The sequence below is a fragment of the Haemorhous mexicanus genome, chromosome 1 (genome assembly GCF_027477595.1).
Source record: "Haemorhous mexicanus isolate bHaeMex1 chromosome 1, bHaeMex1.pri, whole genome shotgun sequence".
Classification (NCBI taxonomy): domain Eukaryota; kingdom Metazoa; phylum Chordata; class Aves; order Passeriformes; family Fringillidae; genus Haemorhous; species Haemorhous mexicanus.
Window position 1 is genome coordinate 6,688,451 of NC_082341.1, and position 18,701 is coordinate 6,707,151.

An 18,701-nucleotide genomic window follows, 5' to 3' on the forward strand; every position below is an offset into this window, starting at 1 on the left:
AACAGACCTCATTCCTACCCCCGCAGTGCAGCTCATGCACAGTGGGAGCACTCACCCCTCAGCAGCACAGCCAGTCACAGGACACTATGTGGGTGTGTCCCATTTGTCTCACAGATGTCACTACCCAGCACTTTCCACTTTGTCTTGCTCAAATGTCAGGGCATTTACTCTTGAGCTGTTGGACAGTGCAGCTGCATTGCCATTGCTGAATTCAAGACTAAAAGCCACAGGGTGGTAAATGTAAATGTGGGAATGTGGATGGAATTCCCTCCTGAAAGTCACCTGGTGCTTGTGGGTAGACTTTGTCATTGAGACAGTGCTCAGAAGGCCCAGATGGATTACTTGTTTTGAAGCTTTTTTCCATTTCAAACTTTTAAAATTACTTCTCTTTTGTGTTTAACTCAATTCATTTTCTCCAGGCTTGAGCTCAGCTGGCTTTTGCATAGCTGGTGAAAACTGGAGAACATGAGGTGTGGAGACAGGCTGAGAGGATTGAGTTTATTCTGCCTCAGAGAGAAGGCTGAGGGGTGAGATTTTATTGCTGTCAGCAGCAGCTGAATAGGAGGCTGCAGGGAAGATGGAGGCAGACTCCTTCCAGAGTGCATGGGATTATGATAAGAAATTGGAGAGAGGGCATTTCAGTTATGGAAGAGGAAAAACATTTTCAGTGTGATGGTGTCAAATGCTTGAAAAGGGAAATAAGAGGTTGCAGAATCTCAATCTTTGGAGACTCTGAAGGCTTTTAAAACTCAACTGCACTGGTTCTGAGCAACCTGATTTAGCTGGACCTGCTTTTGGGAAGGAGATTAGACCAGGCATCCCTTTCAATCTGAATTAGTCTGTGAATGTATGAAACACATTTTCCTGGAAGTACAGTAGCATGTGAGTGAGGAACCCTCTTGTTAACTATTTTCTGCAGATTTTGAATGATAAGGAGATGATGGGCAGGGTGAAAGGAGATAACTTACATGATCCTTGCTCACTTCTTGTACTGAAATTTCAGTAAAATTGCTTGTGTAGGTTGATAAATACTGAAGAGGCATCTCATTCTGTGCAGCCAGCTGAATAGAGACAATAAAAAATAATCACTCTGCTAACCTGAATTGTTGCAGAAGTGGCTGGAGGCACAGGTGGTAGCAAACACCAGCTCTCTCTCCCTCATGGAGTTGTGTGAAGTGCCACAATGCTTTGGTTCTATTCACACTGATGAGTGCATGGCTCAGTGAGAGAAGCCCATGGCACTGTGTCAAGGCAGGCAGGATGGCATTGAAAATTTCATCTTGCCTTATAGCAGTGCATTTCCTAATACCAACAGTAACTTCTGCCGTGCTTAGTAACAGTTGTCAGTTCTGCTAAAATAATCAATAAACATCAGCTCTGCTGATGTTTTACTTGCTGTCAAAGTCCCAGGTGAGATAAACAAAAGTTTACAGTTCTTGTATAACTATTTATATTACCATGGGCTTCTGAACTGCATGAAATGGGAGCTGCTATTGTGAGGAGTTTTCTGCCATTTGAAATGTATTTCCTCACTCAAAAATCCCATTACACGCCCGTCACCTGTAGGGATAGATGCTGATTAACTGTATGCCAAAGTCTATCCTCTGTTGCTTGTTTGATATTGGTTTTAGGTGGTGCTAAGAATTAGACGCCATATGAGTGAAGGGAGGCAATAAACACGGTGGAGCCAGCAGTCTTTGGAGAAGGATTTAATTTTATTACAGCTGCAAGGGCTCATAAGTGCTGCCTGTTTGTGAGAGGGAGCAGAAATAGTTGCACAAACACACACTTTGCAAAAACAGAGAGATTTGTAAGAGCATAATGGGTTTTAGAAGAGGTTAAAGCATATGTTTCAATCCTTGATTTCTTTCAAATGATGTTTTTGAGCCTTTTAGCTGATCTTGGCATGTTTCTTTTGCAGGAATGATTTTTAATGAAGAAGATCAGGAAGTGAGGGACTTGGGCTATCAGAAACATGCTTTCAATATGCTTATCAGCAATCGACTGGGATACCACAGGGAGGTGCCTGATACAAGAGATGCAAAGTAGGTGCTGATTTTTGGAGAGAACGTGGTATAGTTTCATGTGCTCAATGGCTTGTTACACCTGATGCAGTATTTAATATTTTTGGTATTTCTGTCATACACTATTCCATCCCCATGTGTTGCTGAAGGCAGATTTTTCAGCTATTTAACAGGAGTGCTTGAAGTTAGGATTTCTATTCTTAGGTCTTTTCTGTCTTTTTGGACTGAATATTGTTTCTGGAGATGTAATTTTTATTTTGTCAGCTGCTAAAAGTATATGATAGTTGTGCACTGCTCTGAATATTTTCTATTAAAGAATAGATATTTTTCTATAATCTACCTGGTGCATATAGGGGTGGAACAGCTCACCTCTGTAACCATAAAAACTCCAAACACTGAAAAATAAATAAACTTGCATGAATTTTTCTAGTGGTTTCTCTGGTGTGGGTGAATGTAATGAATTGTACTTGCTGATTGTTATTCCCAGAATTGAGCTCATTCTAAGTAAATGAAACCTTTTCTTCTATACTTCTGGGTTTTCATTTATAATTTCTTATTTTTTATTGGATCCCCCCATGCCTGGCACCTTCATATGGCATTAATCTGTGATAGTTGGCCCTATTAGAAGTAAGGACGAGCTTTGCAAATAAGAAGAAAGAATGATCTTTTGCTTTGAGTGGGATTCATCTTGCAGATTAAGATGCTTAGATAACTGCTTGTTAGTCAGTTGTCTCTGCTTTTATTATAATTAGCAGAGATCCAGTCAGTGCAGTTAATGAAGCATGCAGAGCTCTTCAGCTGACAAAACACACTTGACAGCCTTAGGGTGAGCTGAACACTATTTAGACTGCACTGACAGCAGTGACTAGACTTAAGTGTCTTAATCTGCCCTCTGAATCCCAGTGTTGGTTGTGTAAATAGGTATTTAGTCCCAGTGGAGTTTTTCTGGGATATCCAACTCTGTCTCCAGCAGCTGGCCAATAAAGCTGTGTTATTTTTGTGGGCCTTATGTCATATTTGAACTGTCTGAGCTACCTGAAGGTACTAGACTGTGTTTTGACAGCTGAAACAAGCCCTTAGTATCTTCTGTTTTCTGTCTTGAGGATCTCTGGTTCTTATTCCCACCTCTGCATGGCATTCTCTGTTTCCTAACAAGCAGCAGAGTTAACTATGAGTCTGTGTTATGTGGAAAATAATTTACTATGCTGAGCCTTCCTATAGCTGTTACACGTCTGGGCTCATTATGTTCACGTTAGGGGTTCCTCCTCCACATTTAAGGTTTGCTTGTTACTTAGAAGTTTCAGCAGTGACCCAGCCCTGTGGAAACCCCTCTGTAAATAGTGCCAAAGACTCTGTTCCTGTTTGCAGATGCAGAGAGAAGTCCTACCCTGCTGATCTGCCCTCTGCCAGCGTTGTGATTTGTTTCTACAATGAGGCTCTCTCCGCCCTGCTCCGCACGGTGCACAGCGTCCTGGACCGCACCCCTGCCCACCTCCTGCACGAAATCATTCTGGTGGATGACAACAGTGAATTGGGTGAGATACTCTTTGGGAATATTACCCTGCTGGGCCTTCCTGTGCTTTATTGACTGCTTAAAGAAATTGTGGAAGTCATGATGCAAAACCAATTTGTACTGCAGCCCATCAGCAGAGTGCCAGCCAGTAGAGATGTGTGGTGTGCTGAGATGCCCAAGGTGCCACTGATGAACTTTGTATCATCCAGGCTTTAACATTCAAAATCAGGTTTTGAAGTAATGATCATAGAATCAAAGAATTTTAAGGGGCTGGAAGGAACCTTAAAGATCATCTAGTCCCAACTCCAGCTGTCATGGGCAGGGAACTTCCCACTAGACCAGGTTGCTCAAGGCCCTATTCAACCTGGCTTTGAATGTTTCCAGGGATGGGGCATCCACAGCTTCCCTGGACAACCTGTTTCAGTGTCTCACAAACCTCACAGTAAAGAATTTCTGCTTGATATCTAACCTTACTTTTCCCTCTTTCAATTTGTACTCATTACTCCTTATCCTGTCACTAAAGTTCTTGGTGAGTCCCTCTCCAGCTTCCTTGTAAGGTTCCTTCAGATACAGGGAGGTTGCAATGAGGTCTCCACAGAACCTTCTTTTCTTCAGGTTGAACAGCCCCAGTTTTCCCCTTCCTTCAGAGGGGAGATGCTCCACTCTTACCTCACCTCTTGCACACACTAAGTGGGGGGTCATGAAGCAGTTGTTTATAGTTTGGGTTTTTTAGCAGTTCTTTGCTTGGACTGCTCAGGTGCTCAGAGCAGGTGACAGAGAGGCCACTACTGAATGTATCTGAAAGGAGCTGGAGTGGCTCCTGGCTGCAGCCTTGCCCATGGGTTGCTGTGGCACGATGGAAACAGCGCTGGTTTGTACTTACTCAGCATTCCGGAGCGGCAGCAGCGCCCTGGGGCTCAGCGTGGCTGGGCGGGCTGTGCGTGGCTCTCGAACAGCCTCTTGTGGCCACGCCGGGAGCGGCTGTCCTGGCTGTGGGAGCGGCCTCTGCTCCCGCAGGCGTGGAGGGGCCCTGGAGGGGTAGACCCTGCAGAGTTGCTTTGCTCCTGTTGAAGGATTGCTGCTTTTTCTCTCGATTGACAGACAAGGCAAAGACAGACACGCAATTCAAGCATGGCCCTCAAAAAGCCTTTCATTTTGGTTCTTCAAAAGCCAAATGCCTGTTGAGGAATGTGCTGGCATAGCAGTTCTTGCCAGCGTGACTGTGCAGGTTCCCTGCTCACCTCTGTTCAAGTCCGCAGCAACTTTTTGCATTTTAAAGATTTTTTTTTTTAGATTGTATTTTTATTTAATATATATATTTATAGCTCCCTTGGTCTCATTGTTTGGTTTCTGGTTTAAGGTCTCACTTGCTCTAAGAGACTGATTAGATATGTCTGGTGTAAAATCACATTTTCTTGTTATGCTGGAAGTGGATTTCTCTGAGGTCAGATCAAATGTCGAGATACAAGAGAGAACAAAGATCAAACACTGTTCTTTGCTGAGAAGAATGTGTAGTAATTAAAAGCTTGTTTTGCTTTGTGTTTTGTGAGCATATGCCTTGCTATAAAGTGTCTTGTGCAATTTGCTGTGTATTCAGAGCTTGCCTTATTTCAAAACTCAGTCTTCTGAATATAAGGATGCATTTGATTGATGCCCTAGTTGAGGCAGCAATACCATTACTCTTCTGGTCTGTTGTTAAATTGAAGCAATTAGTGAATTTGAACCAAATTAAGTTCAAAACATTCAAGTAGCTATTTTTGCCTTTTTGACTTCAAATGAACTTGTTCTGAAGCCAAAGGCAGGAGGAGGTATTGTTTACACAGAATTACTGCTCTTGATGCTAATGATCCTATGGTTTTGCTGCTGCTTAATTTCAATGGATGGACTCTTACAGTAGAAGAAAGGTGGGGACTGGCGATGGTTTGGGAACTGAGGAAATGGATAAAAACTTTGGCTGTGCTATGGATATCATGAGCTCAGGCAGATTGCTTGATCTTTATGCCCCTTTGTTTTGTTTTTTAATTAAAGATTAATTTTCCTTCCATTGCCTGCTTTCTGAAGTGGTGTTCTAGATGAAATTTTCTCTAGTTCTTCACCTGCAAATATGAGAGTCGTGGTACATATCAGTGCTGTTCTGCCAACCTTGGGTCTTTGCACTTAGTTTTGCCTCAAAAAACTTCTTAACCTCAATCATCAACAGTTTTACTAGCCAAGCAGGCATTGCCATGGCTCAGCTGAACCCACTGTTGTATTTTTTTTTCTCCATTCCCTGAAAGGTAGGATTTCTTTTTCTGGTATAACTTCTTTCTCCCTAATTTAGCCTTAACCTGTTACGGAAAAGCCTGAGGATGTGTTTTGAAGGCTGTTACTGGAGGCATTCTTCTGTGTAGAAGGAGAGTATGAGGAACAAAAAAGGAGCCAATTGTCTGCAACTCAGTACTTTAGAGTAGTTTAAAATAATAACACTCCAGACTCCCATCCTAGGGCCCATTTTGCCTTCGTTGCATAGATATGGAAGAAGGTAATGCCTGAAGTAATTTTTGAAGACTGGCTAAAAGGGAGCAATTCTCTCTTTGGAGGAAAATTTCTCAGGCTGGACTGAAGCAATTTTTTGGGTTGTATCAGAAGTAGTCAGTGTTCCCAGTGGACGAGAAGGTGAGACACAAAAACCCATCAACAGCAAAAATCCCAATATGTGTCTGAGACAAACCTGCCTGTTCAGAATGATCTGTGATATAGGCACAGTTGCCAGCAGAATGCCATTTTTTATGGGTCAAAACTCTGCTGGCCCTTCCATTCTGCTGCTCAAGCCGATGTTGTGGACCTGGTTTAGCTCCTGGTGTGTGAGTGACATCTTTTCCTCTTTGTTTTACCTTCCTATTCTTGTCAGAAGTTTGCAGATGTGAAACTCCTTCTGCATTTATTTGTCTCATCTGCTGTAAGAGCTGAATTTGACAACTGAGCTTTTTCTGCTTTGTGCTGTCCCATAGTTTCTACAGGTGTACACTGTTCTTCTCTTGCTATAATGAGTCAGGTGAAGAGTGATTCAAACACTATTTTATTTTAGGTTTGGAAATCTGTCCTGCTTGTTTGGGTATCTCATTAGGAGATACTTCAGAGATTATTTAATCCATTTTCTAGGAGATTTTCTCTGAAAACATCTTCCCTGTTGTCTCTGGCATAGGATGTCGTTACTCCAGACCACAGGAGGGAATTCCTGTGACCCAAATTCTGTCTGTATCTCCCCAGAGAGTTTCCTTTGTCTTAGAGTATTCTCTAGCATTGTACTTTCTCTGTATTACCTTCTCACTTCTGATCCACCATGTTTTCTTGCAGTGCATAGGCTGAGATCTTAACATTTGGAATGGCATCTGGGAATCTTCTGCCTGAAAGTTCTTATTCCTCCTTAGGGTTACAGCTCTGACTTCCACATATATTCCATTGACATTTAACAGCAACTTTAATGTTTGAGCTGACAATAATGTTTATTTTGGCATATTCTCTGACAAAAGTCTGTCTGCCTCTCTGTACTAAGGTTCTCTATCAAGTCTCAGTTGGGTTTTTGCTTTTCTTTCTCATTTTATATTCCTCTTTATTTCTCCAAAGCTTATTAACTTATGCTTTTCCATTACTTCAGTCTTTGTGTGTCCATCTTCTCTTCAGTAGTTCTGCTTTAATGTTCGAAACCACTGGCCTTGGGTGAAAGGACTATTGTTACTCTTAAAATTGCCATTGATGTTAGCTAAGTTACAGTAGTGCCCATAGACTCCAGTGAACTCCGCACTCCTTCAAAAGCACAGGCTTGCCAGCAGAATCTTTGATCCTTTTGGATTTTAGAAAAGCAACCAGCTGTGAGTGAGTTGTACTTGGTATCTGTTGTTCTGTCAGTTAAGCAGGCACAGATAATATTAGGTGTCTTCCTGCCTCTTTTGAAAGGTCTCAGCATTTGTTGGAATGTAGTAATTTAAATAATTTGCCTGCATGAAATGTTTATTGTTGCATCTGTTGCAAATGTCAGTCACCATGAGAAGAATTTGGAAATGTGCTTCTTTGAACAGCAATTTTTTAATTTTTTTTTGAGTCTTGTAGTTCCAGTTAACTTGAGTAATGTACTAAAGGCATTGCAGGGGAAGTATAGAATGTGTGAGTATTGCCCTTATCATACTCTTGGTTTGAAGGTCTGTTGTGTCAGGGTGATGTTTTGGTCAAGACTTTGGCCATTTTTGAGTTAAATGTCTTGAGATTTTAAACAGAGCTTTCAGAATTTCTGTCCTGTTGTTGAATTTGTTTTCCCTTTTTCAGCTGACTTGAAAAAAGACTTAAGTGAATATGTTAAAACTCAGCTTCCTAAAACCACAAAATTGGTAAGAAATGAGAAGAGGGAAGGTTTGATCAGAGGAAGGATGATTGGAGCCTCCCATGCCACAGGTACACTTCCTTTTCTCTCCTTTCCTTGCATACTTTGATGATTAGCTGATTGGATGACTTCTCTTTTTGTAGTGCACCTTTTCAGATGTTGGATGTTTGACCTGTGGTTACTTTAGCCTCCTGAAGGGGCTCTGCATGTCATGCCACACTCTAAGCTATGCAACTTATATTTACATACTTGTATACTTATACAACTTATCCCAAATCTTTCTTCCCCTACTATCTCAAATGATAACTGAAATTTGGATCTAAATTTGAGTGTTTTTTAAACCTTGAGACACTTTAAGTGTCTCAGCTGTTGATTCTTTTTTTTCCTGGAGACGTTTGTTTTCAATAAAATGAGGTACTTTTTTAGAGTGTATAAGTGAAATTGTGAAACAAAACCAATATTGTGCTCTAAAAAACTGCCTCATTTTATTGAAAGTTATGAGCACAAGTTATCATCATCCCAAATCTTCCCCTGCACTATATCTCAAACAATGACTGCAGTGTTAGTAAGACAATGTGGAGTATTTCCTATTCTTGCCCTGAAAGAATATTGTCTCAGGAGCATCTCCATGTGGTCAAGATACTGTAGTTGCAGAATATTTTTTGCGTGCTTTATGTACAAACTTTTGCTCAAATGAAATCTGCTCCCTTTTAAGGTACACTAATCTAGTTTTTAAAGCTCAAATCTAATAACAATGTTTTTCTGTATTAGCTCTTCTGAGTGTTAATTGGGAAAACCAATATTTGGTGATTCATAAACAGCCTTTACCAGAATGTGCTTTCAGTTAAATTCTCTGGCATCTGAGAAACTGTGTGCTACTTTCTTAAATAATTTTGAGTGGCAGATAAGTCTCTTAATTGGTTTTTACTCATTAGCATTGTAATGGTATAATCCAGAGAGAAGACTGTGCTTGCATTTTCCAAGCTGTGCTAAAATTCCTTTCAGTTAGTGAAATTTTAAGTAATTTTATTGCTCTTCTGAACTGCAGGAGTTCCATCCCCATGCCTAGTCAAATACTCTCTGTGGGGTGACTTGTTGTATTAGCATGCTCCAAAGTTGTTTTCTTTAAAGCTGTTTCCCATCTTTTCCATGTTATTCCAGTGTTATATAAATTTTAAGTTGTGTCATAAGGATGCTGGTGCCTTTTTAGACCAACTGAGCATGAGGGTGTGTCACAGATCAAACTGTTCTTACTGACTGTGGCAGGTAATCTCCAAGTAAATTGGCAAGAGTTGCTTTGTCTAATGCATGTGTGTTTGCACTGAATTGCATGTCTGTGTTCCATGGCACTGAGGAACATTCTTGGCACTTTGTGTTGTGTGCTCTGCAGGGAAGGTGCTGGTGTTCCTGGACAGTCACTGTGAGGTGAATGAGATGTGGCTGCAGCCTCTGCTGACTCCCATCAGGGAGGATCACAGGACTGTGGTGTGCCCTGTGATCGACATCATCAGCGCCGACACCCTCACCTACAGCTCCTCCCCTGTTGTGCGGGGCGGCTTTAACTGGGGCCTGCACTTCAAATGGGATCTGGTTCCCCTGGCAGAGCTGGAAGGACCCGAGGGAGCCACTGCTCCAATCAAGTAAGGCTCCTCCTGTGTGGTGACAAGCTCTGTGTGACACAGGGCTGATCAGGAGCACTTCCTAAGCAGTAGGGAGTGTCCTCTGGTTGTGCAGGTTTAGGAGCAGGCACCTAACCTGTCAAATATCTGACTTGTTTATTTCACTTAGATGTAGGGAATAGTAACCAAAACTGTTTCACTTTAATTTCTGGCATTTAGTAATGAATTAGATATATCTGTTTTATTGGGTCAAGAAAGCACATTTCTAGAAAGTGCTTATACAATAGCAGTTTTTGCTGAAGACAAAATTCTGAGGGAGCTTATGGTAGTTTGTTATAAATCTATCCAATAATTTCACTTTTGAGCTATGCATTGATGTTTGTTTCCAGTCTGTTGATGTGCTTGGCTTAATGATCATTTTGATACTGCCTTTGTTCTCGGAGTAGCCTGCATATCCCACTAATAAGAACTATATAATTTCTGTGATGAAATGCTGAAGAATTACTTGATTGGGAAAATATGTTTGTGGTAATAGGAATTTGTTTTTGAGGTCTTTTGAGAACTGTTTTGAAACAAAATTCTCAGTGAAGCTCAACGCTGGGACTTGAAAGTTACCTTCCTTATCTTTTAACCATTGATGGCTGTGTGACCTGTACAGAAGTGGCAATATCTGGTTCTAGTGGATGTGTTGCTGATGTAAAATGGTGTCAGCAGGCACCTTTTTTTAGGAGCAGACGTGTGGTTCAGACACAAGAATAGAACTGTCCCAAGTGAATCCTTCATGAAAAGAGCCAGAGCTACTACAGCAAAGGCAAGAAGCTCACTGTGCTTTTTCTGGTTGCAGATATCAATCAGTACAGAATTCAGGTTTGTCAGGTGGAGGAGCTTCCCCTTTTTTACAAAATAACTCTTTGTGGATCAGATTTGCCAAGTGAATCAGAAATTGGTGTGTTTTCATTTCTCTCTCATTCTCTTTTCTTGGACTGTTAATGAAGAGCATTTCTGCTGCCACAAACAGTTCCAGCACAGGTTCTCTGCTGTCATCTGACAGCTCAGCAGTTGGCCTTCTCATGTCTCCCATCCCAAGATTTTGTCTGAGAAGCCAGGAAAATTACTAAGTTCTTTAACAGTTTGACTGGCCTGTTTGGAGAGTGTCACTGTGGCAGTTTCTGAACCTGGAAGGAAAGGACAGACTTAAAAAATCTGAGTGGAGAATCAGCATTGAGTGTTAAAATCCTTATTCTGTTAAGAACTATTCTCACATTTAATTTGGTCAGTGGCTGAAGATTAGCTGTTGCTGTGTTCAACACTGTTGTTGCATTCCTTCAACTCACTTTTATGAAAAGTCCTGTGCTAAAAAGACAGAGAACTTTATAGTTAAAGCAAGTGTAATAATCTCAAAAGATTACCTTTTCTGAGTATGAAAGTGATTTTTTCTACCTAAAGGTCTCTGCCTCCTTTGAATAAGGAGCCTAGATTGCTATTTAACCTTGAAAAAGGCTTTCCATCCAACAGAAAGTATTGCATTTCAGAGACTTTCCACAATGAAGTATTTTGGTGTCAGAGTGGGAAAACTGAGTAACCTTTCAACCCAGTTTTTAAGGTGACTGAAACTGGAGTAGAAATTTGTGTGAGAACAAGCAGTGAAATATTGGCCTAGGCTTGCTTTCATCACAGGGGGTTTTTGCAAGGGTGGGAAAAAGCCTTTTTCCAACCCATGAGATGTTCCACCTATCTGATCATGTTTTTATGTAGGGTTTTTACTCTGTTATACTCTTGTAGATCATCCACATATTCTAGTGTTGTGATACATTAGGAATTCAATCTAGAGACTGAACAGTGAGGATCATATGCAGATTTTTACAGAATAGAACACATTCTAGTAACATACAGACAAGGTGAAAAACTAGGAAATGCCAGAGGGCCCATCTCTATAAATACACAAAGTGTAAATAACTTGCAAGTAAACTGATAATTGAGTCAAGAATGAAACAAAGCTGCCTCTGGCATTTGGTGTTCCTCTTTCTCTGTCCCATCCCTTTTACTCAAGTTTACCAGGTAAAGAAATATGATTTATAGATATTGGAACAATGGAAGATCACAAATATCACTTACAGATCTGCTTTTGCAAATGCTTTGAGACTAGAACTCATGTCTAAGTGACTGAAGGATTTAAGTTGTGTTATGTCAGTTTATCAATTTGGACTTTGGGACCAACAGATTCAGCAAAAATTACTGTGTGGGGTTTTTTCTCTGTCTAAAAGAAAATGGACTTCCTTCCATGTACCTTTTTAGGTCACCCACCATGGCTGGAGGGCTGTTTGCCATGGATCGAGAGTACTTCAATGAGCTTGGGCAATATGACAGTGGCATGGACATCTGGGGAGGAGAAAACCTGGAAATATCTTTTAGGGTAAGCAGAGAATTTACAGCTCTGTACTTGAATGTTTATGGCTTTTTCTTGGGTTGGTGGTGGAGCTTTTCAATGATAGCTGTAAAGAAGCATAGGAAAAGAAGAATTATGCAAGTTCTTGAAATTAGTTTATGAGCAATGTCTAATGAATTTCACAAATTGATTAGAGATGAGTGGCTTGCTCGCAGCAGTATTGCTAAGATGTAAGGTTAGTGTATTTCCTTGGAGAGTTCTGCCTCCTTTCTGAGGACCTGGCAATGTAAAGTTTTCTGGAAGTAAATTAAGAGTCATCCTCATGGAGAGGAGTCATCTTGGTTGGAAAAGTAATGAGAAAATCATAATCAGAAGATCTGAAAACCAAGCTGCATTGGGCTTCCTATATTTTCTTTCATCTTCCCCGTCACTCCACTGAAAGAAAAACAACTTACTGTGCTTAAAGTCATGCTTATCTCTTTATTTTTGTAAAGGGCATTCATCAGCGGGTTTGACAAGAGTCTGCCTGAAAATTATATGCTATCATGACAGATATGAAAAGGGGATTAAAAGGTGAAGTTAGCATAAAAAAGCAAATAAACCTAAAACCAGACACAAAGCCCCCAAGACTTTAGAGAATTTGTCAGAGAAATCAAGATTAGGGTTCAAAAATAAGAACTGGAATTTTGTACATTTGAGTGACTTTAAAGGGGAGTGTACTAAATAAATAAAGTCTTTCAATTTTCAGTATAAATGTAATTATTAGGTATCTGAATAGAAGTGTGTGGAGTGTGAGGAGATTATTGTAGTTATCTTGTAATACACTGTTTCAATAAAAAGGGCTTTGAAATACTGGAATACATTGAGAGAATTTAGAGCTTTTGGAAGTCCCTGTCTGTCTGGGGGAGGGTGGAAAATAGTTGAGTCTTTATCTTGTCTAGAAGGAGTTTTAAGCATGTCTTGATTATGAACTGCTAATGTGGGGTGATTTTCTGGGCCTGGAGAACATATTAGTCCAGCAAAGGGCCAGTGCTGGTAATTTGCTGGAAGATGAAGTTAAAAAAGCAATTAAAAAAAAATGAAGCAGAGTGTAAATAAAGTGTATATCCCTGGTGCCACAGATAAAGACTCCTAAATGTAGCATCTGAATGGGAACAGTTTCTTAGTTCCTCTATCTTAACACAAACAGTTCTGTCCAATAAGTTTTCATACTTAGTTGAAAAGCTCTCCAGGTTCCCCTGATGACAAAGACTGGTCTTTGTTATCTGTCACAGAATTGTGGACAATTTTCCTGCAGGTAAATTAATTTAGTTAACTTAATCAGCCCATATATCCCAGTGTTTTCTGATAGGTCGTTAGTGCAAAACAGCAAAATTTTCTGTTTGTCTCTTGAAAGCCACGATGTGTTTTGTGGAAAGTTTGGTCATATGAGAAAAATAATCTTCTGTAACATGGAGATCTAAAAATCTAATTTGTCAGAAAACATGGCATGAAGGCCAACATTGCTGACACCTAATTCTGCATAATGTGTAACCTCCCAAGGTATCCCTTAAAGAGGGGGACAAGTTAGTGAGCAATCTGAACAGTGAGTGAGCAATCTGAGCATGTTCTGTTTTTTTATGGACAGATCTGGATGTGTGGGGGCAGACTTCTGATCATCCCCTGCTCCAGGGTGGGACACATTTTCCGTAAGAGGCGTCCCTATGGTTCACCCGGGGGACAGGACACTATGGCTCATAACTCACTGAGGCTGGCACATGTGTGGATGGATGAATACAAGGTAAGAGGCAGTTCTAGGTTGTGAAATGAAGTTATTGAATGGTTATTGACTGGTTTGTTTGCCAAAGAACTATGTCACAGTGAGATCTGTTACAACTCTGATTGGGTTTTCCTTCTGTAGTCTGAACTCCTAATGTTAGTTCTGATAGGAATTCCTAAATTCTGTAGAATTGTAATTTGGCTTTTGAGTGCTCAAGTCTCCTTCTTGTTACTTTACTGCCTGCAGGAGATTGAGTTTTATGCCTTTTTAGTGAAGTAAAAGAAAATGGATGAGCTTTTGTAAGCTCTGCATTGCTTTGTGTCCAAATCAGAATTACATGGCAGCCATGTACTGTGCCTTCAGGTAGTTTCCATGGTGGTGAGACAGGGATTTTTTTTTTGGCTGCTTGTTTGCTTTCTGTTTTAATTGGCAATCTGCTTCATAGTCTGTCTTGCCCTGGAAGAGCAATCAGAATTAACTTCTGGGTTCAAGGGCAAGTGTATTCCTTCCTTGTCTTCAAATCTGGATACTGATGCTTTTAAACATAGATCACGTGTTTCTGAGTCCCTCATCCCTGAGATGCTTAATGACATTTTGCCCTCTGAGACCACAGGATTTGCTGTGTGCTCAGTTCCTGTGGTCCCTACAATTTCTATACAAGATATATTTTATTAATTTTATGTTCTTTAGAGGTTTATGTTTCATTCCCCATCCTTTACCTTGATCTTCAATTTGAGGAACCTTTTAGAGGTTATTAATTTTTATCTCCATTCTTCATCTCTGTAATGCTTTGGTGGATCTGATCTATCACCTTCCCTTTTACCAATGTCTGGGCACAGTTGTTTTGTGATTAATAATGGCTTTCTCTGAAGCTTGGAATTGTTTTTGTTATAATTTTCAGTTGAACTGCTTTATCCAGCAAGCACTTGAGCTGCTGGTTCTAGCAGTCTCTTGTCACAGATTTGTGTTCAAAACTTTCCCAGCTGTTTCTGGTCTGATTCTCTGATAGCTGCCAGAGAATGCATGGAAGACAAGCTTGACAATATTTTTGTTTCATAAGAATAATGCAAATATTTAGGGCCAGTATAATTTACCAAAGCAATCTAACAATGCACAGAACAAAGATAAGACTTAAGGGAGTAAATATCAGTATTTAATAAATGAAATGGCATAAGGGAAATGATTCAGCAAAATTTTCATAACTGTCAAAAGTAAAATGCAGAAGTATAAGTTCATGAATAAGTGGTAATAAATAACACATTCAAAGTAGGATACCAACATTAGAACTTCAGCCAGGAAAGAGGAAATTGGAATAGCTGAGCTACTTTTAGAAGCAGGCCAGATTGTGATGTCCAGTCTGTCTCCAAACTTCATCAGAGCTGGCCAACAGTCCAATGTACACCAAGTACACACTTCCTCTTCCTCTGCTGTTAAAATAGCAGTGATACATCAAGCACATCCAAATGCTCAAAGATCTTGATGCGGAGAGAAGTGTAACTTCTCCAGAGGTGATACTGTCTGTTTTCTGAGTATCAGAGAGCAGGAAATAATTGAAAACTGTCAGAACCACATCATGGTGGGTGGATTCCAGATGTCTCCTAGAGATGAATCCAGCAAAATACCATAGTTCAGTGCCCTGAAAACTGAATTATAAATGGTACCTTGTAAACAAATTAATATGCAAATACAATGCCTTTTTTGTAGGCTCTATAAATCTATCTGGAATTAAATGCTAAAAGGGGATTTTTTTCCCTAGTTTTAGCAATAGTATTTGTGCCATGTTATACATTCATGAGTTCCTGTTTGTCCCCATTGTTGTCTCTGCATTGGAGTCAAACAGCACATAAGATTGCGTTGGAATCTTAATCCATCTTCACCTAATCTGTGTGTCATAAAATAGAATGTGAGAAGAATAACATTGTGGGAGCCTTTTTGGAGATGATGCAGATGAATGGAAAGAACTGGGCTTCCCAGAAAGCCCAGGTGATAGTTCTGAGTATTCACATGAATAACGTGTGTTCCCACTGAACTTCATTATATGAGTCCCATTTATAGGTCTATCCTGGAATGGTTTTACCCCAAACATTTGTAAAGTTGGAAGGCTGGAAACTGTGCAAGACAAAACACACTGGAATCCCACAACAATGAAAACAATCCATTGAACAATGAAAATAATTTCAAGAAACCTTTGTCAGATGAGGCTGCTGATGATACATGCGTCTGTTTTTTACTTCCTGATTTTAGGATGCCTCTATTGCCATTGGAATAAAGTCAGGGACTGATTTGTTTCTTCCTCAAGTTGGCATCTAAAATGGCTCAGCAAATTTGTACCCGAGAATTATCTTCATCAAAAAACCCCTCAGTAAGAAAGATAGATTACCTCAGAATTAGGCAAGATTAAATCTCACTTCCCGTGACAATGCAAGCATTGCAATTTCCTACTGCCAGTTTCAAACCTACTGGTTGAAAACACTAGCAAAATGAAACTAAATTTTGGGAGTTCTAGAAACAGCAAAAAATTGGGACTCAGTAGTCTGAAATTTTTCTCCCCCTTTCCCCAACCTGTTTCTCTTAAATACAGGAGCAGTATTTTGCTTTGAGACCTGAGCTGAGGATGAGGAGCTATGGAAATATCACTGACCGTGTAGAACTGAGGAAGAGATTGAACTGCAAGTCCTTTAAGTGGTATTTAGATAACATCTATCCTGAGATGCAAATATCTGGGCCCAATGCCAAAGCTCCACAACCAGTTTTTATTAACAGAGCACAGAAACGACCAAAAATAATCCAGCGTGGAAGGGTAAGAGAAACTTAACTATGTGGAATTCTGGTGTGTTAATTATTATGAGACTTTTTTCCCTTTAAGATTTGAGCAAATACAACAAAAATAGTCTGTTTCCATAAGTTTTGCAACAAGTTGTCTTGAAAATAACAGGATTTTTGTCAAATAAATCTGATATATATTTCAGGTCATCCTTAGGCTAGATACTGTTCTATGAGGTTTATTACCTTGAAGTTCTGACTTAGGAAGTTTTGCAGTCTTTAGAATGTGTTCTCATGGCTGCTGGATCTGAAGATCGATTTGGAGAGAGAGAAATTTGGCCTCAAAATATACATGCTCTATAGGTTTATGATGCAGTTTATGTACTTTATGAAGAGTACAGTGTAATTAGTTTCCAAACTCATTGCTTTTACTGGGTCAGTTTCTGCAAAGGTGAACATTTGCATCTGAGGCTGATGATGGCTTTTCTAGTCTTGCTGTTAGCTAATGAACAAAAGATGAGTTTTTCTCCTCTCTTTTTTTCTTAAAGTAGAAGTGAAGAAAGAAATTTTTTTTGTGTATTCATGAAGGAAATCATGATTAAATTCATGCCTTAGCTCTACACCTTTGCTTATGGGTTTGTATGCAGGCAGAGTTACTAGACAGTTTCATCTGCTCTTTCCAGGGTCAAATTCACTTGATGTGTGCTTTTTATGCTTCCCAAAAATAATGGATAGTTTCAAACCCAAGACAACTATCTCAATGTCTTTGGAATAAACTGCTTCATGTGCACTCACATTATGGTTAGCAGGTTCCCTTTTAACTCAGTAGTTGGAATCATTTAGTAGTGATGTCCCCCCCAGGCTGCAGTAGCTGCTGGTTCTGCAAGGAGTCAGGAGGATCTGTGTTCATGCAGGACCTCTTGACACCATTAGATTTTTTTCTTGGAAACATCTGTCTGGGAATCCTCAATTTGTGCAGTATTTTTATAGCAATATCCCAGCCAAGACGTGAAGTTTGTAATGTGGTTTCCCTGAATAAAACTGATGGGCTGATTCCTCTTGTTGTTGGATGCTGTTACTCCCCTAGTCAGACTTTTAAAAAAAAATTTAATAGCTTTTTTGCTTTCATTCAGACAGAAATGTAACTGAGAAATTGTTGATGTTGGAGAGAGCTCCTTGAGGGATCTGAATATCTCAGCAACACTTAACTGCTGGGAAGAGTTAACCTTATTTACTGTGGGTTAATTTTGAGAAAAACTTTGTGCACCCCTTAAGAAATAGGGTAAAGAAGCAGAAAAATGCAGTTCCTTGGCTTGGTTCTCTGGGGTTCAAGAATTATACCCAGCATTGTATGAGAGAGTCAGCTTTGGCTCTGATGGCTGTATAAAGTATTTCCAGATGCCTGCAAGGAACAGAATGATCAGCCAATGTCACCACTGTGTGCCAGACTCTTTAGGATTTGGGAGGAATCACTCCAAATCTCAGTTTATTCTCACAAACTAATTGGTCCACGGATAAGTGGTGGTTTGACAGCTGGGAAGAAATGTAATGATCACAAATGGTTGCAGCTGTTACCAGTGATATCCAATGCTGGCCATTGTGGCCAATAAAAAAAAAAGGACAAAAATCATGCAAAACTCATGTAGTCCATGGTTTCAAAACCTTCTGTTGAGTGAGGAATGATGAAAATGAGATCTGTGCTAGATCTGGGGTGTGAGGAAATGTTACTTAGAATGTTTTGTGTAATTTGTTTTAGATGTGTGTGGGGAACAGGAGAAGCATGGTACACTCAAGGCAATTGTTGTGCCTTGGGACAGCTATTTCCAGAAATGGTGTTTAGTGAAAAATATTATTTGGTATTTGTGCTAATTTTTGCTATCATGTGATCGAACAGTTTGTTCCTTTTATTACTGGAAGTGTATTTTGGTTTCTAAAAATTTGTAGAGTCAATAGCAATGCCAAGACTGCTATGGATGTCTTCATAATAAAGTTCAGCTGGCTAGTTAATCAGCCTGGCCTGGAGTTCAGGACAGCAGATTCTTTTTTCCTCTACATCCAGCTCCAGATTGGAAATAAGTATTTTAATGTGGGTGTCAGATCTGAGGCCCTGCCATCTCTCAGCTCATAGTGTGCCGGCAGTGTTTGCTGCCTGCAGAGCCTGATCCCCACCACATCAGGGGCAGAAAAATAATCAGACTGAAAAAAGTCATCTGCTGGCCAGCAGTTAGTTCAGAGCATGTGTGTAATTTAAAGCCAGAACCAGAGATGTTTTGTCTCCCT

At 40.1% G+C, this 18,701-nt stretch overlaps 1 protein-coding gene across 3 annotated transcripts in view; it reads left to right on the forward strand.

Moving 5' to 3' along the window:
- The window catches only part of GALNT11 (polypeptide N-acetylgalactosaminyltransferase 11), a 45,514-nt gene that overhangs the window by 17,912 nt on the left and 8,901 nt on the right, over positions 1-18,701 (forward strand). For all 3 annotated transcript variants that reach the window (XM_059839457.1, XM_059839466.1, XM_059839448.1), the window contains exons 3-9: positions 1,922-2,045; positions 3,393-3,559; positions 7,840-7,965; positions 9,285-9,534; positions 11,809-11,926; positions 13,527-13,679; positions 16,240-16,458. In XM_059839457.1, the coding sequence (XP_059695440.1) occupies positions 1,922-2,045; positions 3,393-3,559; positions 7,840-7,965; positions 9,285-9,534; positions 11,809-11,926; positions 13,527-13,679; positions 16,240-16,458 (1,157 nt within the window). The remainder of the gene's footprint in view (positions 1-1,921; positions 2,046-3,392; positions 3,560-7,839; positions 7,966-9,284; positions 9,535-11,808; positions 11,927-13,526; positions 13,680-16,239; positions 16,459-18,701) is intronic.